A 22,671-nucleotide genomic window follows, 5' to 3' on the forward strand; every position below is an offset into this window, starting at 1 on the left:
TGGGGCTTGAAATGAGCGTTTCACACTCTTGTTTGGTTTTCTTGTTCACAGCTGGTACTGAGCCATTCCTCCAGTCCAGTACTTTGCTGGTTATTGGGGATATAATCTCTTGGCTTTATCTGCCTAGGCTGGCTTTGAACCTCAATCCTCAGAGCTCTCAGCCTCCTGAGTGGCTAGAATTATAGGCATAAGTTACTATCACTTGGCATCTTATTATAAGCTGTCCTGGCAAGTGTTCTGGGAACAGTAGGACTATACATTATACTTATTGTCAAAAGTAGGATTTGAGGCCACACAGCTCACCTGTGGTGGAGATCAGAATGCTAGTTTGTGGGAAGGCACTGGTTTAGACATATTTTTGACCAGTGATACAACTATTTCACTTTTTTTTTTGACAGCCATGGAGGTTGAATTCAGGACCTAGGCCCTGTTTCTGAGGTTAATACAGGACCTAGGCCCTTTTGCTCAGGGCTTGAATTCTTATCACTTTGAGCCACTATACCACTTCTGGTTTTTGTGTAGTTAATTGGAGATAAGAATCTTTTGGGACTTTTCTGCCTGGGCTGGCTTCAAACTGTTATCCTTAGATATCTGACCTGAAATCTTAGCATGCACAACCTCTTAAGATTTTATATCTTCAGCTGATTAGCTCAGTGATAAGAGCCATTTCATTAAAAAATTTTTGTTATTATAATAATGATGTACAGAGGGGCTAGAGTTATAATTTTACTCTCTAGGGTAGGAAGGCCTGAGGTGTATGAAAACACAGCAAAACTGTTTGCTTATCATCCTTTCTCTTTTTTTTTTTGTCATGAGGCTTGAACTCTGGGCGTGGACGCTGTCCCTCAGCTCTTCAGCTCAAGGTGAGCGCTCTACCACTTGAGCCACAGAGCCACGTGCAGTTTTCTAGTGTTGTATTGGCGATAAGAGTCTCATGGACTTTCCTTGCTTGGGCTGGCTTTGAACTGTGATCCTCACATCTCAGCCTCCTGAGTAGCTAGGATTACAAGTGTGAGCCACTGGTGCCTGGCTCTTTTTTTTTTTTAATGGTCAGTTGTGGTGCTCGCTCTGGGCTTGGGCGCTGTCCCTGGGCTCTTCAGCTCAAGGCGAGTGCTCTACTACTTGAGCCACAGCACCACTTCTGGTTTTCTGGTGGTTAATTGGAGATAAGTCTCATGGACTTTCCTGCCTGGGCTGGCTTTGAACTGCCATCCTCAGATCTCAGCCTCCTGAGTTGCTAGGATTACAGGCCAATGGCACCCAGCCTCTCTTCTCTTAAAAAACAAATTCACTGGCTCATTCTTCCCTTGATTAATCAAAATGGAATGCTGTGTGTGGGCTGTAAAAGTTTTCTCTACTGCGGGACAGCGCTCAGGCCCAGAGTTCAAGCCCTACAACCAACAAAAATAAAAATAAAGCTTTCTCTACTGTACAGCTAGTAATGTCTGAGAGAGCAGTGATCCTTCTATGTAAGTCTTAGATCCTTCTAAAGTAAGTCTTGCTATCTGTACTTCCTTAAGAAAGTGAATTTTAATCTCGAAGGCATATTTTAATAACATGAGTTTAATAACATTAGTGGTCTTTCAAATAATTAGATGCCCTTTCTTTGGGAACCATAGTTTAGGTAAAAACAACTTCAAATGATTACTACGTTACTGAATATTTGCTTTTAACTTCAACATGTAAGGTGGCATACAGGCAAATTAAAAATAACACGTAATATTGACATATTTATACTTAGAACATACACAATATATTTACAGACATACAAATATAGGACAGTGTTTTACAAAATCTTTTACTAATTACAGGTTTATAGCATTTTTAGAAAACGGAATCTGCTGTAAAGCACCTCACTGCAATGTGCATACAAAAAAGACCTCTAACTATGCATGTGTTCCTTCATTTCTGTAACCATCAAAGCACTTTGAAAAAATTCACCAGACTCAGCAGTGCAGGCACACATTAGTCACTGCTGACAGTAGAAATCGAGAGGATTACAGACTCGTAGGTTAGCTGGAAGGGTGTATTTCAGAGCTATTAAGGAAAGTCCGCTGCTACCAAGCCCTTTCCTCCTCTATGAAGACTGGCCTGGGCCCTCCTCTGAGCTGACTGCAGATCTGCTTATCAGAGAGAACACTGTGTGAGGTGCGAAGCAGGTGAGCTCCACAGGCTGGGAAGTGCTGACGGGCGGTCTCTGTGGGTGGCCAGGGCTGGGCCGCCTCTCAGCCCATTCAGGCCTTCAGTGCTGGGAAGGCCACTGCACTGTGGCAGTTCAGGAACAACTGTGACAATGCCCGTTCACTTTACATGGAGTCTAGCAAGGCTAAACATTAAACTGCTCTTCCCAGTTTAAATAACATGAGATAATAAATTCCCCAATAAACCATTTTTTACATGCTGGCAGAAAAAATCAACATGGTGTCTTCCCTTCACAAACAGCCAGCATTGTACACAACTGTTCATAACAATTCAAATTTGAACTAGTTTTGGTAAAAATGAGGATTAATATTATGTGCAAATTTTGAAAGAAGTCAACATTTCCACTCACTGCTGTGGAAAAATTACAAGTATTGCATTATGTAACGTGCTCTGGACTTATTTCCTCATAAATATGTTAAAATCTTCAGAGATTGCTGTGACTAGAAAGAAAAATAGCTGGAGTTGAGAAATACACACAACTAAGTTTTAAATCAGTTCCACACTGGTAGGAGTGTTTGGAAGTGTAAGTATACAGGGTCTGGTTCTATTACTGAGGTCCCCAGAGGACTGGGCTTTGAGCTATCTCGTTACATAATTTTATACTTGGACAAAGTGGTAATGTTCTCTGCAAGGAGGAGGAGGAGGAAACATTATTTTGTCCGGCTACTCAAAATGATTTTTACTTGAATTTACTTGTAGATTCTGTGCTGACATGATAAAAAGGGGCAAAAATGTGCTCAAATGTGTGAACTGGTAAAGGAAATCCACAAGTTAACAGCTACAGAAAAACCTATAGAATGAATGTCTTTATTTATTTGGTTTACAAAGAGCGAAAACCAAAAGTTATTACTGACACCTAAAAAGGGTCAGAGGAAGGAAAGCCTATGGGTCTTGAACTAGAAGGCTTCTGACTGCTGTGCAAGCACCTGGCCCTGAGATCACAAAGCCTAGTGCTGGCACTGTGGCGGGCAGGTGGGTGGGGCTGGAAAGACAGGAGAACACCCTTAATATGCAGGGCATGCTTTGATTCAGCCAGGAAATTGGGAGCTAGTTAAGGATGAGACACTTGCTTTTCCTTCAGTCCCTTTGCTTGCTTCCATGATCTGCCACTGCCAGTTGTGACTAGAGTGTGTTTGCAGGTCTGGGTGTCCAGAGAGCTGCCCGGTCTCCTATGTGTGCTTGCTACAGCAAGATGACACACAGAAGCTCCTCTGCTAAATATGCTGCTCTGGTGGCTGAAGCTGGAGGGAGGCCTAGAACACTGGCTTTCAATGCAAGTGTGTTTCTCTGCTGTACAATATAAAATCTAGGCTATCCATATGACTTTTGTCTTGCCTTTGATAGAAGACTCAAACCAAGCATAATATAGCTTTTGGTTTTAAATGTGAATGAAAAATGCAGTGAGGGCAGTACCCCACAAAACCACACAAGTACCTGGCTTGGAACAATGGTCTTTGCTACATCAAAAGCACCTGGAATGCGCCTGCTGGAAATTGCAGATTTCCATGCCTAGCTCCAGACCTACTTAATGTGAGTCGGTGTTTTCACACATGCTCCAGGAGAGTCATTAAACGGTGTTTAGAAACCAGGGAACTCTAGATATCTTGGGAACTGGTTAAGGTAATAGCACGTCTGTCTCCCCCAAGAGAGCTAAATATCCGTCTGCGAGGGTGTTCTCTCTGGATATTAGCTGACTGCATGAAAACACAGCCTGTTTAGGCATCAAAGTTGGATTCTCAGCACTGACAAGTTTCACCTGAGAAAACCAACTGTGTCTTCATGAAAATAAATTCAGTGGAAATGGATTTAACCTCCCCTAAAATGGAGAAATGAAGCAAAACATTCCTGGTAGGAATCGTGGCAACAGTTCCTTCTAAGAACACACAGAGCTTTGTTTAAGCAGATGGCTGGCAGCAGCAATGGCGTTGTCCTGCTCCTTGTTTTGGCCAGGCCAAAGCCCAGGGGGCCTGGATGTCCTTAAACAGCAGAGAGCTGGTGCTGCTGCTGCTTGGGTGGGGCAAGCTCCAGGAGAGCCTGGACCGTCACTGCAACCTGGCTCAAACCTTTCTCTTCTAAAATGTGGAGAGGCAAACATAATTGCTCCTGAAATGGGACAACGTAACAGAAAAACAAAAGAAAAAAACAGAATGAACATCACAGAACTGAAAGGGGGAAAAAAAAGCAAACACGTTCCCCCTGCCCCACGCAACCCCCCACCCCCCCCAGCCAGAAAAATCAAATGAGTTGGTTCCTGGAACCTGACATCTTGTTACTGTAATTTAGATAGAGATGGTATCTGACACGCGCTGTCACTTTATTACAACTGCAAGTACATACAGATCATTTTGAAGACGAAAACTGACAAGTGGCATACATTTATACATACAACAGAGGAAGAGCATATAGAGTGAAATGAACATCCTTTATCTCTGATAAATAAAAAACAATGCACATCTGTAAAACAGGCAAGTGGCAAACAATCTCAAGTTACCTGATGGCTCAAATCTACAAGACAGGACATTTTAGGAGAAAGCACTTTAGAATACAAGCTGGCTTTGTGATACAACTCAGATTGTATGAAAGGAAACACGTACAAACTGCATTATAATTCATGGTTTTCAGCAGGCGTGGATCCTAGGAGGAAGTGTGTATCCAGAGATTTTGACATTCAGATATATTTGAAAAATGTCCCCTAATGGGGGTAATTCAAAGACAGCCTAATCTGAATTGATTAAAAATATGAATTATAAAAATTAAAAAAACTAGCTGGGTACTGGTGGCTCACACCTGTAATCCTAGCTACTCAGGAAGCTGAGATTTGAGGATTGTGGTTCAAAGCCAGCCCGGGTAGGAATGTCTGTGAGACTTTTTTTTTTTTTTTTGGGTCCGGTTGTGGGGCCTGAACTCTGGGCCTGGGTGCTGTCCCTCAGCTCTTCAGCTCAAGGCTAGCGCTCTACCACTTCAGCCACAGCACCACTTCGGGCTTTTTTCTTTTTGCTTATTATGTGGTGCTGAGGAATCGAACCCAGGGCCTCATGCCTGTAAGGCAAGCACTCTTCCACTGAGCCACCTTCCCAGCCCTCTTATCTCCAATTAACCGCCAGAAAACTGGAAGTAGAGCTGTGGCTCAAGTGGTAGAGCTCTAGCCTAGAGCTGAAAGAGCTCAGGGACAATACCCAGGCCCAGAGTTCAAGACCCATGACTGACAAAAACAAAAACAAACAAACAAAAAAAAACAACCCCCCCCCCCAAAAAAAAACCTGACTTGTAAAGTATTTCATGTCCTCTAAAATTCAATGGATTAAATTATGCTAGAGAACTATTACATGAGTTCAGTCATTAACATTTTTATCAATATATGACAAATATCTACATGCTTGCTTAAGAAGCTAGATATATATCCATCTTGTTTATACCTCATCAACCTGTTTGGTGAATCCTTATAGTAGAAAAGGGCAAATCTCAAGCATGTGGGGTGTGGATGTGGGGATGGGCTATTAATCAAACCCAGGCCCTTGCACATCTAGGCAAATACTATGCCAGCAAGCTACATCCAGCCTTTTCTTTGAGATAGAGACAGTATCATCATGTTGCTCAGGTAGGCCTAAAATAATGATCCTCCTGGCCTCAGCTTCCCCAGTGCTGGGATTATAAGTATGCACCACTATGCCTGGATTCACTGGATTTGCTGTTGATATTAAAAATTCTGAAAGAAAAAGAAATTGCTCTCAGAAAGAATTCTGGTTTCATTAAAAAAAAAAAAAAAAAAGATTGTTGGGTGCCAGTACCTCACGTCTATAATCCTAGCTACTCAGGAGTCTGAGATCTGAGGACTACAGTTCAAAGCCAGCCTGGGCAGAGAAGTCTGTAAGACTCTCCTTTTTTGCCAGTCATGGGGCTTGAACTCTTGTCCTGGGCGCTGTCTCTCAGCTCTTCAGCTCAAGGCTCGTACTCTACCATTTGAGCCACAGCGCCATTTCTGGTTGTCTGGTGGTTTATTGGAGCTAAGAGTCTCAGGGCCTTTCCTGCTTGGGCTGGCTTTGAACCATGATCCTCAGCTCTCAGCCTCCTGAGTAGCTAGGAATACAGGCATGAGCCACCAAACACCCAGCTCTGTGAGACTCTTATCTCCAATTAAGCACCAGAAAATAGAAAGTGGTATTATGGCTCAAAGTGGTAGGGTGCTGGCTTGAAGTGAAAAAGCTCAGGGACTGTGCACAGGCCCTGAATTCAAGCCTCATGACCAACAAAAGAGATGATACGTATTTATTATTTCTTTACTTTTCATTGGCATTCATAATCAGAGGTTCTACAAAAACAATTGAAATAAAAATATAGTAAACATTTGTTTTTTTTGAGGCAGTATTGGCACTCGCATTTAATTAACTATTTAATACTTATTTTGATAAAACAAGTGTAATTTTTTGACCTAATTAAGCTATCAATATTGAATCCATACTTTGAGTACAAATGCAACCATAGGTTAATTATATTTAATGTGGAGGCTAGGGACAATGGTTCAAGTGGTATTTGAATTACTTTCAAGTGGTACTTGCCTACCAAGTATGAGACCTTGAGTTCAAACCCCAGAGCTAGGGCTGGGAAGTTGGCTCAGTGATAGAGCACTTGCCTTGCATGCATGAGGCCCTGGGTTCGATTCCTCAGCACCATATAAGCAGAAAAAAAAGCCGGAAGTGGCACTGTAGCTCAAGAGGTAGAGCACTAGCCTTGAGGTAAAGAGCTGAGGGACAGCACCCAGGCCCAGAGTTCAGGCCCACAACTGGACCCCTCCCCCCCCCCCCCAAAAAAAAAAAACAAACCAAAAAACCCAGGGCTATTCCATACCTTCCTCCAAAATACAATGAAAAGAATCTGCAAGCCGGGTGCAGGTGGCTCACACCTGTAATCCTAGCTACTCAGGAGGCTGAGATCTGAGGATCAAGGTTCAAAGCCAGCCTGGGCAAGAAAGTCCATGAGACGCTGGTCTCAAATAAAAACCACTAGAAAACCGGAAGTGGCGCAATGACTTAAGTGGTAGAGCGCTCGCCTTGAGCTGAAGAGCCCAGGGACAGCGCCCAGGCCCAGAGTTCAAGCCCCACAACCGACCAAAAAAAAAAAAATCTGCATGGGGTTTTGCTCTGTGAGATGTTTTCTCCAGGCCAACTCTCATCAGCTCTCTCTTCAGTGGTATCAGGAGAAGATGGCCAGCCAAGTGGTATGGCCATCCCTCAGAGATGGAGACTTCCCGTACACATCTACCCTCTAAATGTGTGTTTCCAACAATGCATGACTATCAACACTCCAGGGTGTGGATTTTAACAGCATTTTTTTTTTTTTGTGGGATGTGGGCCTGAACTCTGGGCCTGGGCGCTGTCCCTCAGCTCTTCAGCTCAAGGTTAGCACTCTACCACTTGAGCCACAGCGTCACTTCCGGCTTTTTCTACTTATGTGGTGCTGAAGAATCGAACCCAGGGCCTCATGCATGCAAGGCAAGCATTCTACCACTGAGCCACCTTCCCAGCCCTTAATAGCATTTTTTTAATGTGAAAAAAAAAAACTCTCTGACAATAATAGTTGACTATGACACATCTTAAAAATAAAACAAATGCAAGCCAGCTGCTGATGGCTACTCTGGAGGCTGAGATCTTAGAAGCAGTCTGAAGCCAACCTGGGCAGGAAAGCATGTAAAACTCTAATCTCCAATTAACCATCAAAAAGCTGGATCAGAACTGTGGGTCAAGAGGTAGTGCATTAATTTTTTTGCACAAAAACACAGGAACAGCACCCAGGCCCCAAGTTCAAGTCCCAGGACTGCTATAATAAATAAATACAGATGCAAATCTCCGAACTCTGGAAGGCACTACTATGTAAATCTGAAGACTTTTTTTTTTTTAATAACAGTGTCCAGTGTTTTGGAATTAATGGTAAACAGTCTTTAATAGCAATAAGATACTCAGGTTGGATGTGACAAGAGAACTTCGTGTTCCTCAAACTCTCCCTTCATGCTTGGGTTCAGCAGTCCACTTTTGTTAGCAGAGTTCAGAAGATTCCTGAGAACCAAGTATTAGTGGAATGACGTGGTAGAGTAAGCACCAAGGGCCAGCAGCTTCCATAGTAAGCACTGGGAAGGTGGTGACAGTGTTTAGTGTTGTGGACAGAACAGCAGCTGCAGTCTAATGCTTTACCTACTGGCTGCTACTGTTCACAGCAGCCATGAAACACATCAAGGAGGGATAAAGCATGTAAGAAATTACATAAAATTACAATTTTACATTCTAAGGATTCTAGAAGCAAATCTCAGTTACAGGAAACAAACTACATTCTGCAAAGGTAAGCTCTGTACAATTTTGAATGTTCCCATTGGGCTTAGAATCACAATGAAGGGAACCTACATCATCTTTAAACTATTCTGATTAAACTGAAGTAAGTAAATTTTTTTTGTGTGTGTGTGTCTGGTCATGGGGCCTGAACTCTGTCTGGGCCTGGGCGCTGTCCCTCAGCTCTTCAGCTCAAGGCTAGCACTCTACCGCTTGAGCCACAGCACCACTTCCAGCTTTTTTCTTTTTGCTTATGTGGTGCTGAGGAATCGAACCCAGGGCCTCAGGCATGCAATGCAAGCGCTCTACTACTGAGCCACCTTCCTAGCCCCTGAAGTAAGTAAAATTAAATGGCGTGTGCTTTCCAAGGTGCAGATAGACAATTAAGGGTGGCCTTGAGGTTTCAAGGCTGAGATCTAAGCAACAAGGAAGCAACATCACTATTTTCCTTATAAACCACTCACAAGTTCAACAACTGGGCTATGTCGTGGCATGGAAAATGACCAGATTGGGGTTTTATTGTGTCATTTGGAAGTTGCTTATATATATTCTGAGAACAACTTCAGGATAGTGTTAGTAAAGATATAGTAGCAGTTATGATAAGAGGAACAAACGAGCATAAGGCAGGAGAATTGAGTGTAATTTCCAGGAGAGAAAATGCTGGTCTTTTACTTTGCTAAGCATCATGGGATAGGCTGTTTCTCTGGACAGTAGACAGATTCTGAGGAAAGGCTTCTCTGCTACAGTTAGTCCTTTGCAGGACGGGCTCAGGGAGAGCACACATAAGGAATTCTGTATGAGAAACAAACCTCCTTTACCAAGCTCAGGAATGAGGCAGCAAATCGCTGGCATGCAATCTTCCAGCTAGAGGGGCAGGATCCAGTAATAAAGCATACAGAGAGTTAACATTAAAGTACAGTAAAATGCCACAAAACCCAAAAGCTGGATAGACAGGGAAACAAAATTGGATTCTTCTGTATGTGCCCCCAGAGAAAGAAGTGTCTCAACAGTTCTTTTAACGCTGAGGTTTAGCTGAAGGATGTCGGAAGGGGAACAAAGATTGTCCTGTCCAGAGTGTGAGCAGGAAAGGAAAACAGAAAAACAAAGTCAGTGGATCAGAAATGCAGGTTTGGGTACAGAATTCAGTATGATATTTCAATCACATTCAAAAATACACATCTTGCAACAATTTAATTCTGACTGAAAAGAAAATGCTAAAAAAAACAAACTGTAGCCGGGCGACAGTGGCTCACGCCTGTAATCCTAGCTACAGAAGAGTCTGAGATCTGAGGATCGAGGTTCAAAGCCACCCCAGGGAGACTCTTATCTCCAATTAACCACCAGAAAACTGGAATTGGTGCTGTGGCTCAAGCAGTAGAGCACTCGCCTTGAGCTGAAGAGCGCAGGGACAGTGCCCAGGCCCAGAGTTCAAGCCCCATGACCAACAAAACAAAACACACAAAACCAAACCAAACAAAACAAAACTGTATTACGAAGTGCAGAATAAAACTGGATTGCCAGTGACTAGCATGGACACTAAGCATGCATGAACAGAGGTGGATTCTGGCTGAGCATCAGGAGTTCTGTCTGTGGGAGGCCACCTTCCCCTCAACTCTCATTCTCCTCTTGGTGAAGATGATGGAAAAAAGTCTTCATGGCAAGCCAGATAAACCAAGAAGGTTGAATGAGGAAAGTCTTATCACCAGGGGAAAGTTTCCACCTAGAAGCCAAATGTATTGAACAATTTTTTTTTTTTTTGGGTCATGGAGCTTGAACTCTGGGCTTGGGAGCTGTCCCTCAGCTCTTCAGCTCTTCAAGCCTCTACCACTTGAGCTACAGCACCACTTCCAGTTTTTTAGTGGTTTATTGGAGATAAGAGTCTCACGGTCTTTCCTGCCCGGACTGGCTTTGAACTGCAATCCTCAGATCTCAGTCTCCTGAATAGCTAGGAGTACAGGCGTGAGCCACTGGCACTCGGCTGTATTGAACAATTTTTTGTTGGTCGTGGGGCTTGAATTCTGGGCCTGGGAGCTGTCCCTCAGCTCTTCAGCTCAAGGCTAGTGCTCTACCATTTTGAGCCATAGCACTACTTCTAGTTTTGTGTTGGTTAATTGGAGATAAGAGTCTCACAGATTTTCCTGCCCAGGCTGGCTTTGAACTGTGATCCTTAGATCTCAGCCTCCTGAGTAGCTAGGATTACAGGCATGAGCCACCAAAGCACTGCTTGTACTGAAAATTTGATGCTCCTCTGAAATAGAATCAAGTCTATCTTAACCAACGCTGGTCCACAACTACATCCAGCATGAACGTGAACTGAGAGGGGGTTCAGAGAGCACTCAAGCCCACCATTTCACACATTAAGAAAAAAATGAATAGAGCTGGGTGCTCATGTCTGTAATCCTAGCTACTAAGGAGGCTGAATTCTTAGCATCACAGTTGGAAGCCAGCCTGGACAGAAAAGTCCTTGTGAGACACTTATCTCCAACTAACCACTCAAAAACTGGAAGCAGAGCTGTGGGCTCAAAGTGGAAGAGCACTAGCCATGATAAAAAAAAAAGCTCAGGGATAGTGCCAAGGCCCTGATTTCAAGCCCATGGCCGACAAAAAAGAAAGAAAGAAAGAAATGAATAGAAATATTATTGTATTTAGCCGGCCGCTGGTGGCTCACGCCTGTAATCCTAGCTACTCAGGAGGCTGAGATCTGAGGATCGCGGTTCAAAGCCAGCCCGGGCAGGAGAGACCATGAGACTCCTATCTCCAATAAACCACCAGAAAACCGGAAGTGGCGCTGTAGCTCAAGTGGTAGAGCGTTCGCCTTGAGCTGAAGAGCTGAGGGACAGCGCCCAGGCCCAGAGTTCAAGCCCCACGACCGACAAAAAAAAAAAAAAAAAGAAATATTATTGTATTTGACAACAAGGAAATACCTTTTAACATAATATATAATAACTGTAGGATGTAGAATACCAGGCACAATTACAAGTTTTTCTTGTCCACCAAAGTTTTTATAACACTTTAATAAAAACATAATAATACAAGTGAATACCAATGTATTACTTACCATCATCAGAGGTGTTTTTAGATAGCAAGTTCTATCTTTTTTTTTTTTTTTTTGTCAGTCGTGGGGCTTGAACTCTGGGACTGCGCACTGTCCCTCAGCTCTTCAGTTCAAGGCTAGCCCTTTACCACTTGAGCCACAGTACCACTTCTGACTTTTTTTGTTTATGTGATGCTGAGGAATCGAACCCAGGGCCTCATGCATGCGAGGCAAGCACTCTACCACTGAGCCACCTTCCCAGCCCAGATAGCAAGTTCTCTCAGTGTTTCCTTCACACTGTAACTTTCATAAAACTTTAAAAAGTTATACTGAAGGGAAACTGATGCCTTCATACGTATTATCTGGGCATAGAATCTTATAAATATTTGCAATATTAAGGTTCCTGGCTTATATTTTCAAAAGCAATCATGACTACCTCCCTGCTTTTTTAAGGTAAAGAGCAAGTCGGGTGCTTTAGAAGAGGCCAGGGAGCGCGAAGCTGGGGAGAACAGGGGGAGTTATAAGGTTCTTTCTTCCATGACAAAGAGACCTGGAAATGCTAGCTTGAACGTTCAGGTTTGTAGATTTATTCCTTTTCCTTCACTCTGTTTAGACAAATGATTAATTTTTAACAGAAGTGGTACACAGCAGGAAGCCACTGAAAAGAGGTAGTGGTGGTGGTGGTGGTGGGGACTTTGGTAGAAGACAGAAGGAGGAGAGATTTGGTCTGCGTAGAATGCCCACTTCCTCCTCATGTGGGGAGGAAAGCAGGAAGAATGTGTCAAGAATCCCAGTCTAACCACTCTGAAAAATGACCTAAGTATTACAGTTGCATTTTCCTATCTCTGTACCTGCCTTCAAATAGCATAGTTCTGGTGGAGAGAAGCAAGGAGCTGGCTGATAATAAATGCTATTAGCCACTGCTTGGGAAATGCTAACTTAAATCATGTTTTAAAGTATACTATTGCCTGATGGCAGGCATATCCTACAAAATTTCAGGTTATGGACTTTAAATATGAGATGATTCTATAAAGTCAGGAAGTAGATAAGATGTCCATACAAGTTGATAAGGCCTACGTATTTGCTTTTAGTTATTTTTTTAGGTAGGTGCTAACTGAAGCCCTGCATAGCTAGGATGAAAGAAGGGGGATCTTACTAACTTTCTGCTGAGGCTGGTGATTTTCTCTAATCTCCACTTCCAAAGTATCTAGGATTATAAGCACGCAACATCATACCCTGGTCCGATATTGAGGGTTTTTTGTTAGTTTTGTGCAGGTACTGGGACTTGAACTCAAGGCCTTGAGCCCTTCTTTGGCTTTTTTGCTAAAGTATGGTGTTCTACCACTGGAGCTGCACCTCCATGTCTGGCTTGTGACTGGATAACTGAAGGTAAGAGTCTCATGGACTTTTCTGCAGTGACTGGCATTGAACCTAAATACTCAGATCTCTGTCACCTGAGTAGTTAGAACTACAGGTGTAAGTCACAGGTGCCAGCCCAATACTGAATTTTTGACACCTAATCAAAAAGGTGATATATGTATACACACATACACATATATACATAGATATATACTTAAAATTTTTTTTTTGGTTGGTTGTGGGGCTTGAACTCTGGGCCTGGGTGATATTCCTGCGTTCTTTCAGCTCAAGATGAGCGCTCTACCGCTTGAGCCACAGTGCCACTTCTGGCTTTCTAGTGGTTTATTGGAAATAAGAATCTCACAGACTTTCCTGCCCCAGCTGGCTTTGAATCATGATCCTCAGATCTCAGCCTCCTGAGTAGCTAGGATTAAAGGCGTGAGCCACCAGCGCCCGGCATACTTTAAAATTTTTAATTTTACTTTTTGCCAGTCCTGGTGCTTGAACTCTGGATCTCGGTGCTGTCCCTGAGAGGCTAGGGCTCTACCACTTGAGCCACAGTACCATTTAAGGCTTTTTCTGAGTAGTTTATTGGCGATCAGAGTCTCAAGGACTTCCCTGCCTGGGCTAGCTTCAGATATCAGCCTCCTGAGTAGCTAGGATTACAGTTGTGAACCACTGGAACCCAACTTAGGTGATACACACACACACACACACACACACACACACACACACACACACACACACACAGAGGTTGGGAGGATCGTGGTTCAAGGTTAGCCTCAAAAAAAGTAAGTGGAAACCTCCATTTTAACAGGCTGAGTGTGGTGGGTGCAAGCCTGTATTCTCAGCAATAGGGAAAGAACAGCCAGGAGGATCTTGGTCTGAGGCCAGCCCTAGATAAAGAAGTCTGGCTACAGTTTGCATTTTTTGCTAGGTAATTAAAGATAGGAATCTCAGACTTTTCTGCCTCTACTGGTTTCAAACCCTGATGCTCCCGGTCTTCCCTCTCTGAATAGCTAGAATTATAGGCATGATCCACCAGCATTCAGCTCTAACTAAAATATTCTTCTCTTTTTTTTTGGCCAGTCCTGGAGCTTGAACATAGGGCTTGGGCACTATCCATGAGCTTCTTTTGCTCAAGGCTAGCACTCTACCACTTGAGCCACAGCACTACTTCTGGCCTTTTCTGTTTATGTGGTACTGAAGAACTGAACGCAGGGTTTCATGCATGCTAGGCAAGCACTCTACCACTGAGCCATATCCCCAGCTCTAACTAAAGCATTCTTAATCTAAGGTGCTCATAGATTGTGCTATGTCTACAAGTGTACTTAAGTCAAGCAGCTAGTGGGGATGTTTAGGTAGGTAAACATTTTTCATTAATTACTTATTGCAATATAATTATATATATATATTTATGATTTCTTTGCAAGATACATGGAAGACTACTGTACTGATCCAAAGATACCGACCAGGGGCTAGGAAGGTGGGTCAATTGTAGAGTGCTTGCCTTGCATGCATAAGGCCCTGGGTTCGATTTCTCAGCACCACATAAGAAAAAAGAAAAAAGCCAGAAGTGGCGCTGTGGCTCAAGTGGTAGAATGCTAGCCTTGAGCTGAAGAGCTGAGGGGCAGCGCCCAGGCCCAGAGTTCAGGCCCCACACCAGTTTAAAAAAAAAAAAAAAAGATACCGACCAAATTGTAACACAACATCATATGAATAATAATCAACTTAGTTCAGGGCTAGTTGAGTTTAGGGCAATAATACCAAAATCTGTATAAACAACACACACACACATACATACACACACACACACACACACTCACACACACATAAAACAAGTAAAATCATTACCTGAGGTACACCAATTTTTCTGCAAGCTTCTAGGAAATTCTCCACATTTCGCCTGCACTTTGCCATTGTTAATTTAGGCTGCAACAAGCAAAGAAAGGAAGGAAGAAGTTTAAAATTTTTACAAACTTAAAAAAATTCTTTCCAGGGCTTGGGAAGGTGGCTCAGTGGTAGAGCGCTTGCCTTGCACACATGAGGCCCTGGGTTCCATTCCTCAGTACCACATAAGCAGAAAAAAAAGCCAGAAGTGGCGCTGTGGCTCAAGTGGTAGAGCGCTAGCCTTGAGCTAAAGAGCTGAGGGACAATGCCCAGGCCCAGAGTTCAGGCCCTACAACTGACCAAAAAAAAAAAAAATTCTTTCCAGTTGCTTCATATAGTCACAACTCTTTTTTTTTTGGGGGGGGGGGGGGCCCGGTTGTGGGGGCTGAACTCTGGGCCTGGGCGCTGTCCCTCAGCTCTTCAGCTCAAGGCTAGTGCTCTACCACTTGAGCCACAGCGCCACTTCCAGCTTTTTTCTTTTTGCTTATGTGGTGCTGAGGAATCGAACCCAGGGCCTCATGCATGCAAGGCAAGCGCTCTACCACTGAGCCACCTTCCCAGCCCCAGTCGCAACTCTTTTAACTAGGGATCAATGAAAGTTTTCTTTTTCTTTTTTTTTTTTTTGGGTCCGGTGGTGGGGCCTGAACTCTGGGCCTAGGCGCTGTCCCTCAGCTCTTCAGCTCAAGGCTACCGCTCTACCACTTGAGCCACAGTGCCACTTCCAGCTTTTTTCTTTTTGCTTATGTGGTGCTGAGGAATTGAACCCAGGGTCTCAGGCATGCAAGGCAAGCGCTCTACCACTGAGCCACTTCCCAGCCCCAATGAATGTTTTCTCTTAAGAGACTGGATAATAAATGTCATTCCTGAAAGCCTTAAGAACTCTGTAACTGCCCATTTCTGCCAGGACTATGAATGCAGCAACACATGTGTAAACAAGTGAGGGCCTGTTCCATGAGATCTGGTTTATGGAAATGTGCTGCCTAGGGTGGGATTTTGTCATCCATGCTGCAGACGTTTTACTTTGGTTTAGTAAGGCAGTGCTAAACAGAGAAATTTTGGAGGTATAGTTTCATGTTTTATTCAAGTTAAAGAAATATACAAGTTAAAGAAAAAATTCAGAAGATAAGCTCACTGTTCAAGTATAATCACAATTACACTTGGTTTATTTTCTTTTAGTCTATTATTTATTTTGATTATTTTCTTGGTGCTGGAACTAGGTATGACATCCATGCCTTGCCTTTTTATTGGCTTTTTTTTTTTTCAATTATGGCTAGTGTTTTATCACCACAGTTCCACTGCTGGTTAATTGGTGATAAGAATCTCACAGACTTTTTGGTCCTGGCTGGCTCTGAACAATAATTTTCCATCTTAGCCTCCTGGGTAGTGAGGAGTACAGGCATGAGCCACTGGCACCCATCTGTAATCATCTTTATGTGTTGCTCTTTTCTCTAGAGTAGTGAGACCAAGAAGGCAGAGACTGGCTCTTCTGTGTTTGTGTCCCTAACAGCCAGGACAGTGACTGCCTCTGTGCTAAATACCTGTCCAGTGAACAGCCAATGCTTGTTGGCACTGTGAACTTACCACAGCTGGTGAGGGAACGTGAATGCTTGTGACAGACCGAGGCCGTACATGGTTAGCCAAATGGCAAAGAACAACACCATCAGTTAGAGCTGCTCCAAGATCACAAGGCAGTGACACTTTTAACCGGTACTCAATGTGCTGCAGAACAGGAAAATGTGATTAACACACAGGACATGAGGGAGATAACAAAGGAAGATGCTTAAACAAAACCTAGAGAAAAGAAATAACGCATACCATACTTAAGGGGATCCAACATATATGTATGTATATGTGTGTATATATGCAGCCAGGCCACACTGGTACAAAATATAATAGAAATTCACATACATTTTTCTTATTAAAAATATTAAATTCTTTCAATCCTCAAGTAAAATACCCAATTTCTCATCATATATATATTGTATGTCCATACAGATATATACATGCACATAAATGATCTCAATCTTCCTTTGAAACAGAGTTTCACTATGTAGCCCTGTTTGGCCTTAAACTAACTACCTTCCTTCCTTTCTTCCCTTCTTCCCTCCCTCCTTCCTTCCTTCCATTTTTCTCTCCTACTTCCCTCCCTCTTCTGGTGCTGCGGCTCAAGGCTGGCAGCACTCTACCACTCAAGCCAAGTTACAGCTTTTGGTGATTAACTGGAGGAAAGAAGCTCACAGACTTTCCTGCCCAGGCTGGCTTCAAGCTGCAGTCCTCAGATCTCAGCCTCCTGAGTAGTTAGGAGCATAGGTATAAGCCACAAGTTCATGGCCCAAGATTTCTTTATAATATAAAGCAGAAAGGAAAGGAAAAGATTTTTAAATGAGCAGGGCTAGGATGTGAGCTTTTAGAATAGCCCAATTTATTATTGTGGAAAAAGTGAAAAGTTTTCTTAGAGACAAAATTTCTTTTACTTGCCTCACAAAACATAGTAAATGGGCCGGGCGCCAATGGCTCATACCTGTAATCCTAGCTACTCAGGAGGCTGATATCTGAGGATCAGGGTTCAAAGCCAGCCCATACAGGAAAGTCTGTGGAACTCTTATCTCCAATTAACCACCAGAAAACCTGAAGTGGTGCTGGGGCTCAAGTGGCAGAGCACTTGCCTTGAGCTGAAGAATGCAGGGACAGCACTCAGACCCAGAGTTCAAGTCCTATGACCACTACCACCACCACCAACAAAACCATAACAAATGGACACTTACTGGTTTTAGAAAAACTATGTTAAATGAACTAGTGATTACAGGATATGGAGTACAGCAGTAGACTGAAAACATGTAACTTAAAGGCAATGTACATACTTTCCGCAGCTGATCTATTAATTTCAGCTCTTCTTCTCGCTGTCTAGTTAAAGAGTTTGTAGAATCGGCTGTAGGTGCACAAGATGGGAGAAGGGGTGTGGCCTGACCTAGAAAATAACCAAATAAAAGACAGAAAGGTGATTGCCAGTGCAGTTACCAATGTGTCTGTTGACAGTCTCCTTGAAAGCATATCACTTCCTACTTTCTGGAATCATTTTGTCTTTTTAATGGTAAAGTTTAAATACACACGACAATGGCAGAAGAGTATTAAAGACTGGGACATTTTCGGGGCTGGGAAGGTGGCTCAGTGGTAGGCCGCTTGTCTTGCATGCATGAGGCCCTGGGTTCGATTCCTCAGCACTACATAAGCAGAAAAAAAAAAGCCGGAAGTGGCGCTGTGGCTCAAGTGGTAGAGCGCTAGCCTTGAGCTGAAGAGCTGAGGGACAGCACCTAGGCCCAGAGTTCAGGCCCCACGACCAAACAACAACAAAAAAAAGACTAGGAAATTTTCATTACTCACTTAGCTCAATTGCTTCTTTGATATATCTATTTAAATGTTTTTATTGAAAAATTCCATGTAGAATATTCCACGCAGAAAATTGCACAGAGGAATAAGCACAGTAGTCATAAAAACACAAATGTCTAGAAATCAAACCTTAGCTATACCCAAATTTCTGATCATGTTCCCAACCCATACCCACAGGCTACGAGAATCTAACACTATGGACTAGTTTGTCCATGTTGAATTCTTTGTGTCTGGCTTCTTTTGATCTATATTGTGAGATCTAACTACGGTAGTATGTTCATTCTCTTTACTTACCATGGTATTCCATTGTATAGAAATAATAATTCATCTACCCATTCTGCTGATGGATACTTAATTTGCAATTATTATGAATGCTGCTGCTATGAATGCTTTTTTTTTTTTTTGGGTCTGGTCATGGGGCCTGAACTCTGGGCCTGGATGCTGTCCCTCAGCTCTTCAGCTCAAGGCTAGCGCTCTACCACTTGAGCCACAGCGCCACTTCCAGCTTTTTTTCTTTTTGCTTATATGGTGCTGGGGAATCGAACCCAGGGCCTCATGCATGCAAGGCAAGTGCTCTACCACTGAGCCACCTTCCCAGCCCCTATGAATGCTTTTGTATATGTTCTGGTATATATCTGTGCATATTTCAGATTTTTTTTTTGGGGGGGGGGGTCAGTCCTGGGGCCTAAACTCTGGGCCTGGGAACTGTCTCTGAGCTATTCAGCTCAAGGCTAGCACTCTACCACTTGAGCCACAGTGCCACTTCTGGCTTTTTCTGCTTATATTGAACTGAGGAATCGAACCTAGGGCCTCATGTATGCAAGGCAAGAACTCTACCACTGAGCCACCTTCCTGGTCCTGAAACATGTTTTGAGACAAAGTCTCACTGTGTAACCCAGACTAGCCTTGAACCATAGCCATACAAGTGCTTTAGCCTTCCAAGTGCAGACATGTATCACTATACCCAGTTTTGTTCCAATATTCCATTCTCAGAAGCTCTTAGCAAACTTACTAACCAAAATAAATTCAAGTAAGATGTTCCTCATTAAATGCTAGTGAGATCACACATAGATAAGATAATTTAAGCATTTAAGGCTTTTTTTTGTTTTTTTTTTTTTTTTTGCTAGTCCTGGGCTTGAACTCTGGGCCTGGGTGCTAGCCCTAAGCTCCTTTCATTCAAAGCTAGGGATTTGAACCACTTGAGCCACAGCACCACTTCAGACTCTTCTGTGATTAACTGGAGCTAAGAGTCTCAGGAGCCAGGTGCTGGTGGCTCACACGTGTAATACTAGCTACTCAGGGAGCTGAGATTTGAGGACTGAAGGTTGAAGCCAGCAAGAAAGTCTGTGTGACTCTTTTTGTTTTGTCAGTCATGGGGCCGGAACTCTGGGCCTGGGCACTGTCCCTCAGCTCTTCAGCTTAAGGCTAGTGCTCTACCACTTGAGCCACAGCACCACTTCTGGCATTTCCTGCTTATGTGGTGCTGAGGAATGGAACCCAGGGCCTCATGCATGCAAGGCAAGCGCTCTACCACTGAGCCACCTTCCCAGCCTTGTGTAACTCTTATCTCCAATAAAGTACTCAAAAAAAAAAAAAGCCAGAAGTAGTGCTGTGGCTCAAATGGTAGAGTGCTAGCCTTGAGCACAAAGAGGCCCAGGGACAGTGCTCAGGACCTCAGTTCAAGCCTCTGGACCAAAAAAAAGTCTCACAGACTTTCCTGTACAGGGTGGCTTTGAACTGGGATTCTCAGATCTCAGTCTCCTGAGTAGCTAGGATTACAGGTAAGCCACTGGCATCCAGCTGAGTTTAAAGCTTTTGCTAAAGTGTAAGCTTGGTTGTAAAAGCCTACCCCCAACCCTCCCAGTCCTGACTTATCAAAAGTCATTCCCACCTACCTTTATTTGTTTCAGCCCTAGCAGCTCCTCGGAAAAGGAAGCTTTCAGGACGCTGGGGCTGGTTTCTCTGGGGAGCAGCAGGAAGAGGATATGCAGGGGAATGAACTAAATGAACACAGAGAAGCAATGTGAGTCATGGCACATTAATACCACATAGGCATATAAACATGGTAATGATGGACCATCATGTTCATTTACAAAACATTATGGTACAGAAAAGTGATCAAATCAGAGAGGCATATATGTGTTTGTAAAATTATTTTTTGGGTTAGTCATGAGTCTTGAACCCAAGGCCTGGACACTATCGAACTCTTTTGCTCAAGGCTAGTGTTCTACCACTTTGAACCACAGCACCACTTCAGATTTCTGGTGGTTAATTGGAGTTAAGAGTCTTATGGCCTTTCTTGCTTGGGTGGTTTTGAACTGCAATCCTTAGATCACAGCATTCTGAATAGCTACAATTACAAGTGTGAGCCACCAGCACCCAGCTGTTTTTAAAATTTAATACTTTCAGTATAACAATTAATGTAGAGTAAATATTAATGTATTGAACAGTCTCCTGCAAGCCTACAGACCTGCTATTTCAAGCTCAAATGTTCTCATCAAATGGCTAAATAGTGTACAACTAATTGAATTAAAAAAAATAGTAAATGTTTAGTTTGTAATTTTATGTCTAATTTCTTTTTTTAAATTTTTTTTATGTCTAATTTCTATCCTTTTTAAATTTATTTTTTATTTTTAATATATTTTAAATATATTTTTATTGTGAAAATACTGTACAGAGGGGTTACAATTATGTGGGTAAGATAATGAGCACATTTCTTTTTTTTTTTTTTTTTGGTCGGCCGTGGGGCTTGAACTCTGGGCCTGGGCGCTGTCCCTCAGCTCTTCAGCTCAAGGCGAACGCTCTACCACTTGAGCTACAGCGCCACTTCCGGTTTTCTGGTGGTTTATTGGAGATAGGAGTCTCATGGTCTCTCCTGCCCGGGCTGGCTTTGAACCGCGATCCTCAGATCTCAGCCTCCTGAGTAGCTAGGATTACAGGCGTGAGCCACCAGCGCCTGGCAATGAGCACATTTCTTATCAAGCATTGTAGCCTCCTGCTTTGTTTCCCCTTCCTGTCCCTTCGTATCCTCCCTCCCCCACCCTGTCCTCCCCCACCAAAGTTGTAAAGTTCGTTTTTCGACATAACGACTTGTCCATCTCATTGTTGCAATGGGTCCTCCTGTATACCTGTTTTTTTTTTTTTTGGGGGGGGGGGCGGGAGGGTCCGGTCGTGGGGCCTGAACTCTGGGCCTGAGCACTATCCTTCAACTCTTCAGCTCAAGGCTAGCACTCTACCACTTGAGCCACAGCACTACTTCCGGCTTTTTTCTTTTTGCTTATGTGGTGCTGAGGAATCGAACCCAGGGCCTCATGCATGCAAGGCAAGCACTCTACCACTGAGCCACCTTCCCAGCCTCTGTATCGCTGTTTTTACAATTTGTTTTTTCCCTTCCCCTCCACATATACCAACATCATATATAGTGAAAGCAGGGGTTATACCATGGGGGAGGGACATACAAAAGGCAACAAAGACATAATCTTATAAATATGTTAGAAACAATCGCATGAAAGATCTCTCTCTCTCTCTTTTCTTTTTTTTTTTGTCAGTCTCGGGGCATGAGCTCTAGGCCTGGGAGCTGTCCCTGAACTATTCAGCTCAAGGCTCATGCTCTACCACTTGAGCCAGCCAGCCACTTCTAGTTTTCTGGTGCTTTTTTTTTTTTTTAAAATAGTGATTAAGTGATTACATAATTTCCCAAATTCCACAGTATTGTGGAATAATGATGCTCATTTAAAGTCACAAGCTCATTCTAACTTTCCTGGAGCAAATTGTCTATCATGGTCTATAACATGTAACTGTGTACACATATACACCATACATGTGATCAGCAGCATGGGGATATTTAGTAGTGGTTCGACCAGATGAGTGGAAGTTCTTTGTTCCTGTTAATTTTATTGTATCACCTAACGTTTTGGATTTAACATCCACTTATCAGGGAGACCATGTACCGTTTGTCTCTTTGCTCTTGGCTTACCTCGCTCAATATGATTTCTTCTAGCTCCATCCATTTCCCTGCAAATGCCATTATTTTGTCATTTCTAATGGCTGCATAATATTCCATTGTGTATAGATACCACAATTTTTGGATCCATTCATCTGTGGTGGGGCATCTGGGTTGTTTCCATATCCTAGCTATTGCGAACAGTGCTGCAATAAACATGGAGGTGCACGTGTCCTTGTATATTGGTTCCTGTTGTTCAGGGTAGATGCCTAGAAGTGGTATGACTGGGTCGTAAGGGAGGTCAATCTTTAGCTTTCTAAGGACCCTCCAGACTGCTTTCCAAAGTGGTTGTATAAGTGTACATTCCCACCAGCAGTGTAATAGGGTTCCTCTTTCTCCACATCCCCTCCAGCATTTGTCGTTGGCTGATTTGTGGATGTGGGACATTCTGACTGGGGTGAGGTGGTATCTCAGGGTTGTCTTTATTTGCATTTCCTTCACCACCAGGGATGATGAACATTTCCTCATGTGTTTCTTTG

At 43.2% G+C, this 22,671-nt stretch overlaps 1 protein-coding gene across 3 annotated transcripts in view; it reads right to left on the reverse strand.

Moving 5' to 3' along the window:
- Positions 1 to 1,716: 1,716 nt before the first annotated feature.
- Lrch3 (leucine rich repeats and calponin homology domain containing 3) overlaps positions 1,717 to 22,671 on the reverse strand; it is a 107,801-nt gene continuing 86,846 nt past the window's right edge. For 2 of the 3 annotated variants that reach the window (XM_042668557.1, XM_042668563.1), the window contains 5 exons: positions 20,085 to 20,189; positions 17,664 to 17,770; positions 16,384 to 16,521; positions 14,767 to 14,844; positions 1,717 to 4,305 (listed from right to left, as the gene is read on the reverse strand). In XM_042668557.1, the coding sequence (XP_042524491.1) occupies positions 4,180 to 4,305; positions 14,767 to 14,844; positions 16,384 to 16,521; positions 17,664 to 17,770; positions 20,085 to 20,189 (554 nt within the window). In that variant the 3' untranslated portion in view covers positions 1,717 to 4,179. Of the gene's footprint in view, positions 4,306 to 8,124; positions 8,253 to 14,766; positions 14,845 to 16,383; positions 16,522 to 17,663; positions 17,771 to 20,084; positions 20,190 to 22,671 lie in introns of those variants that run through there. The other variant, XM_042668571.1, reaches the window with a different exon arrangement.

This window comes from Dipodomys spectabilis, unplaced genomic scaffold (genome assembly GCF_019054845.1).
Source record: "Dipodomys spectabilis isolate Male_0828 unplaced genomic scaffold, ASM1905484v1 ptg000017l, whole genome shotgun sequence".
Classification (NCBI taxonomy): Eukaryota; Metazoa; Chordata; class Mammalia; order Rodentia; family Heteromyidae; genus Dipodomys; species Dipodomys spectabilis.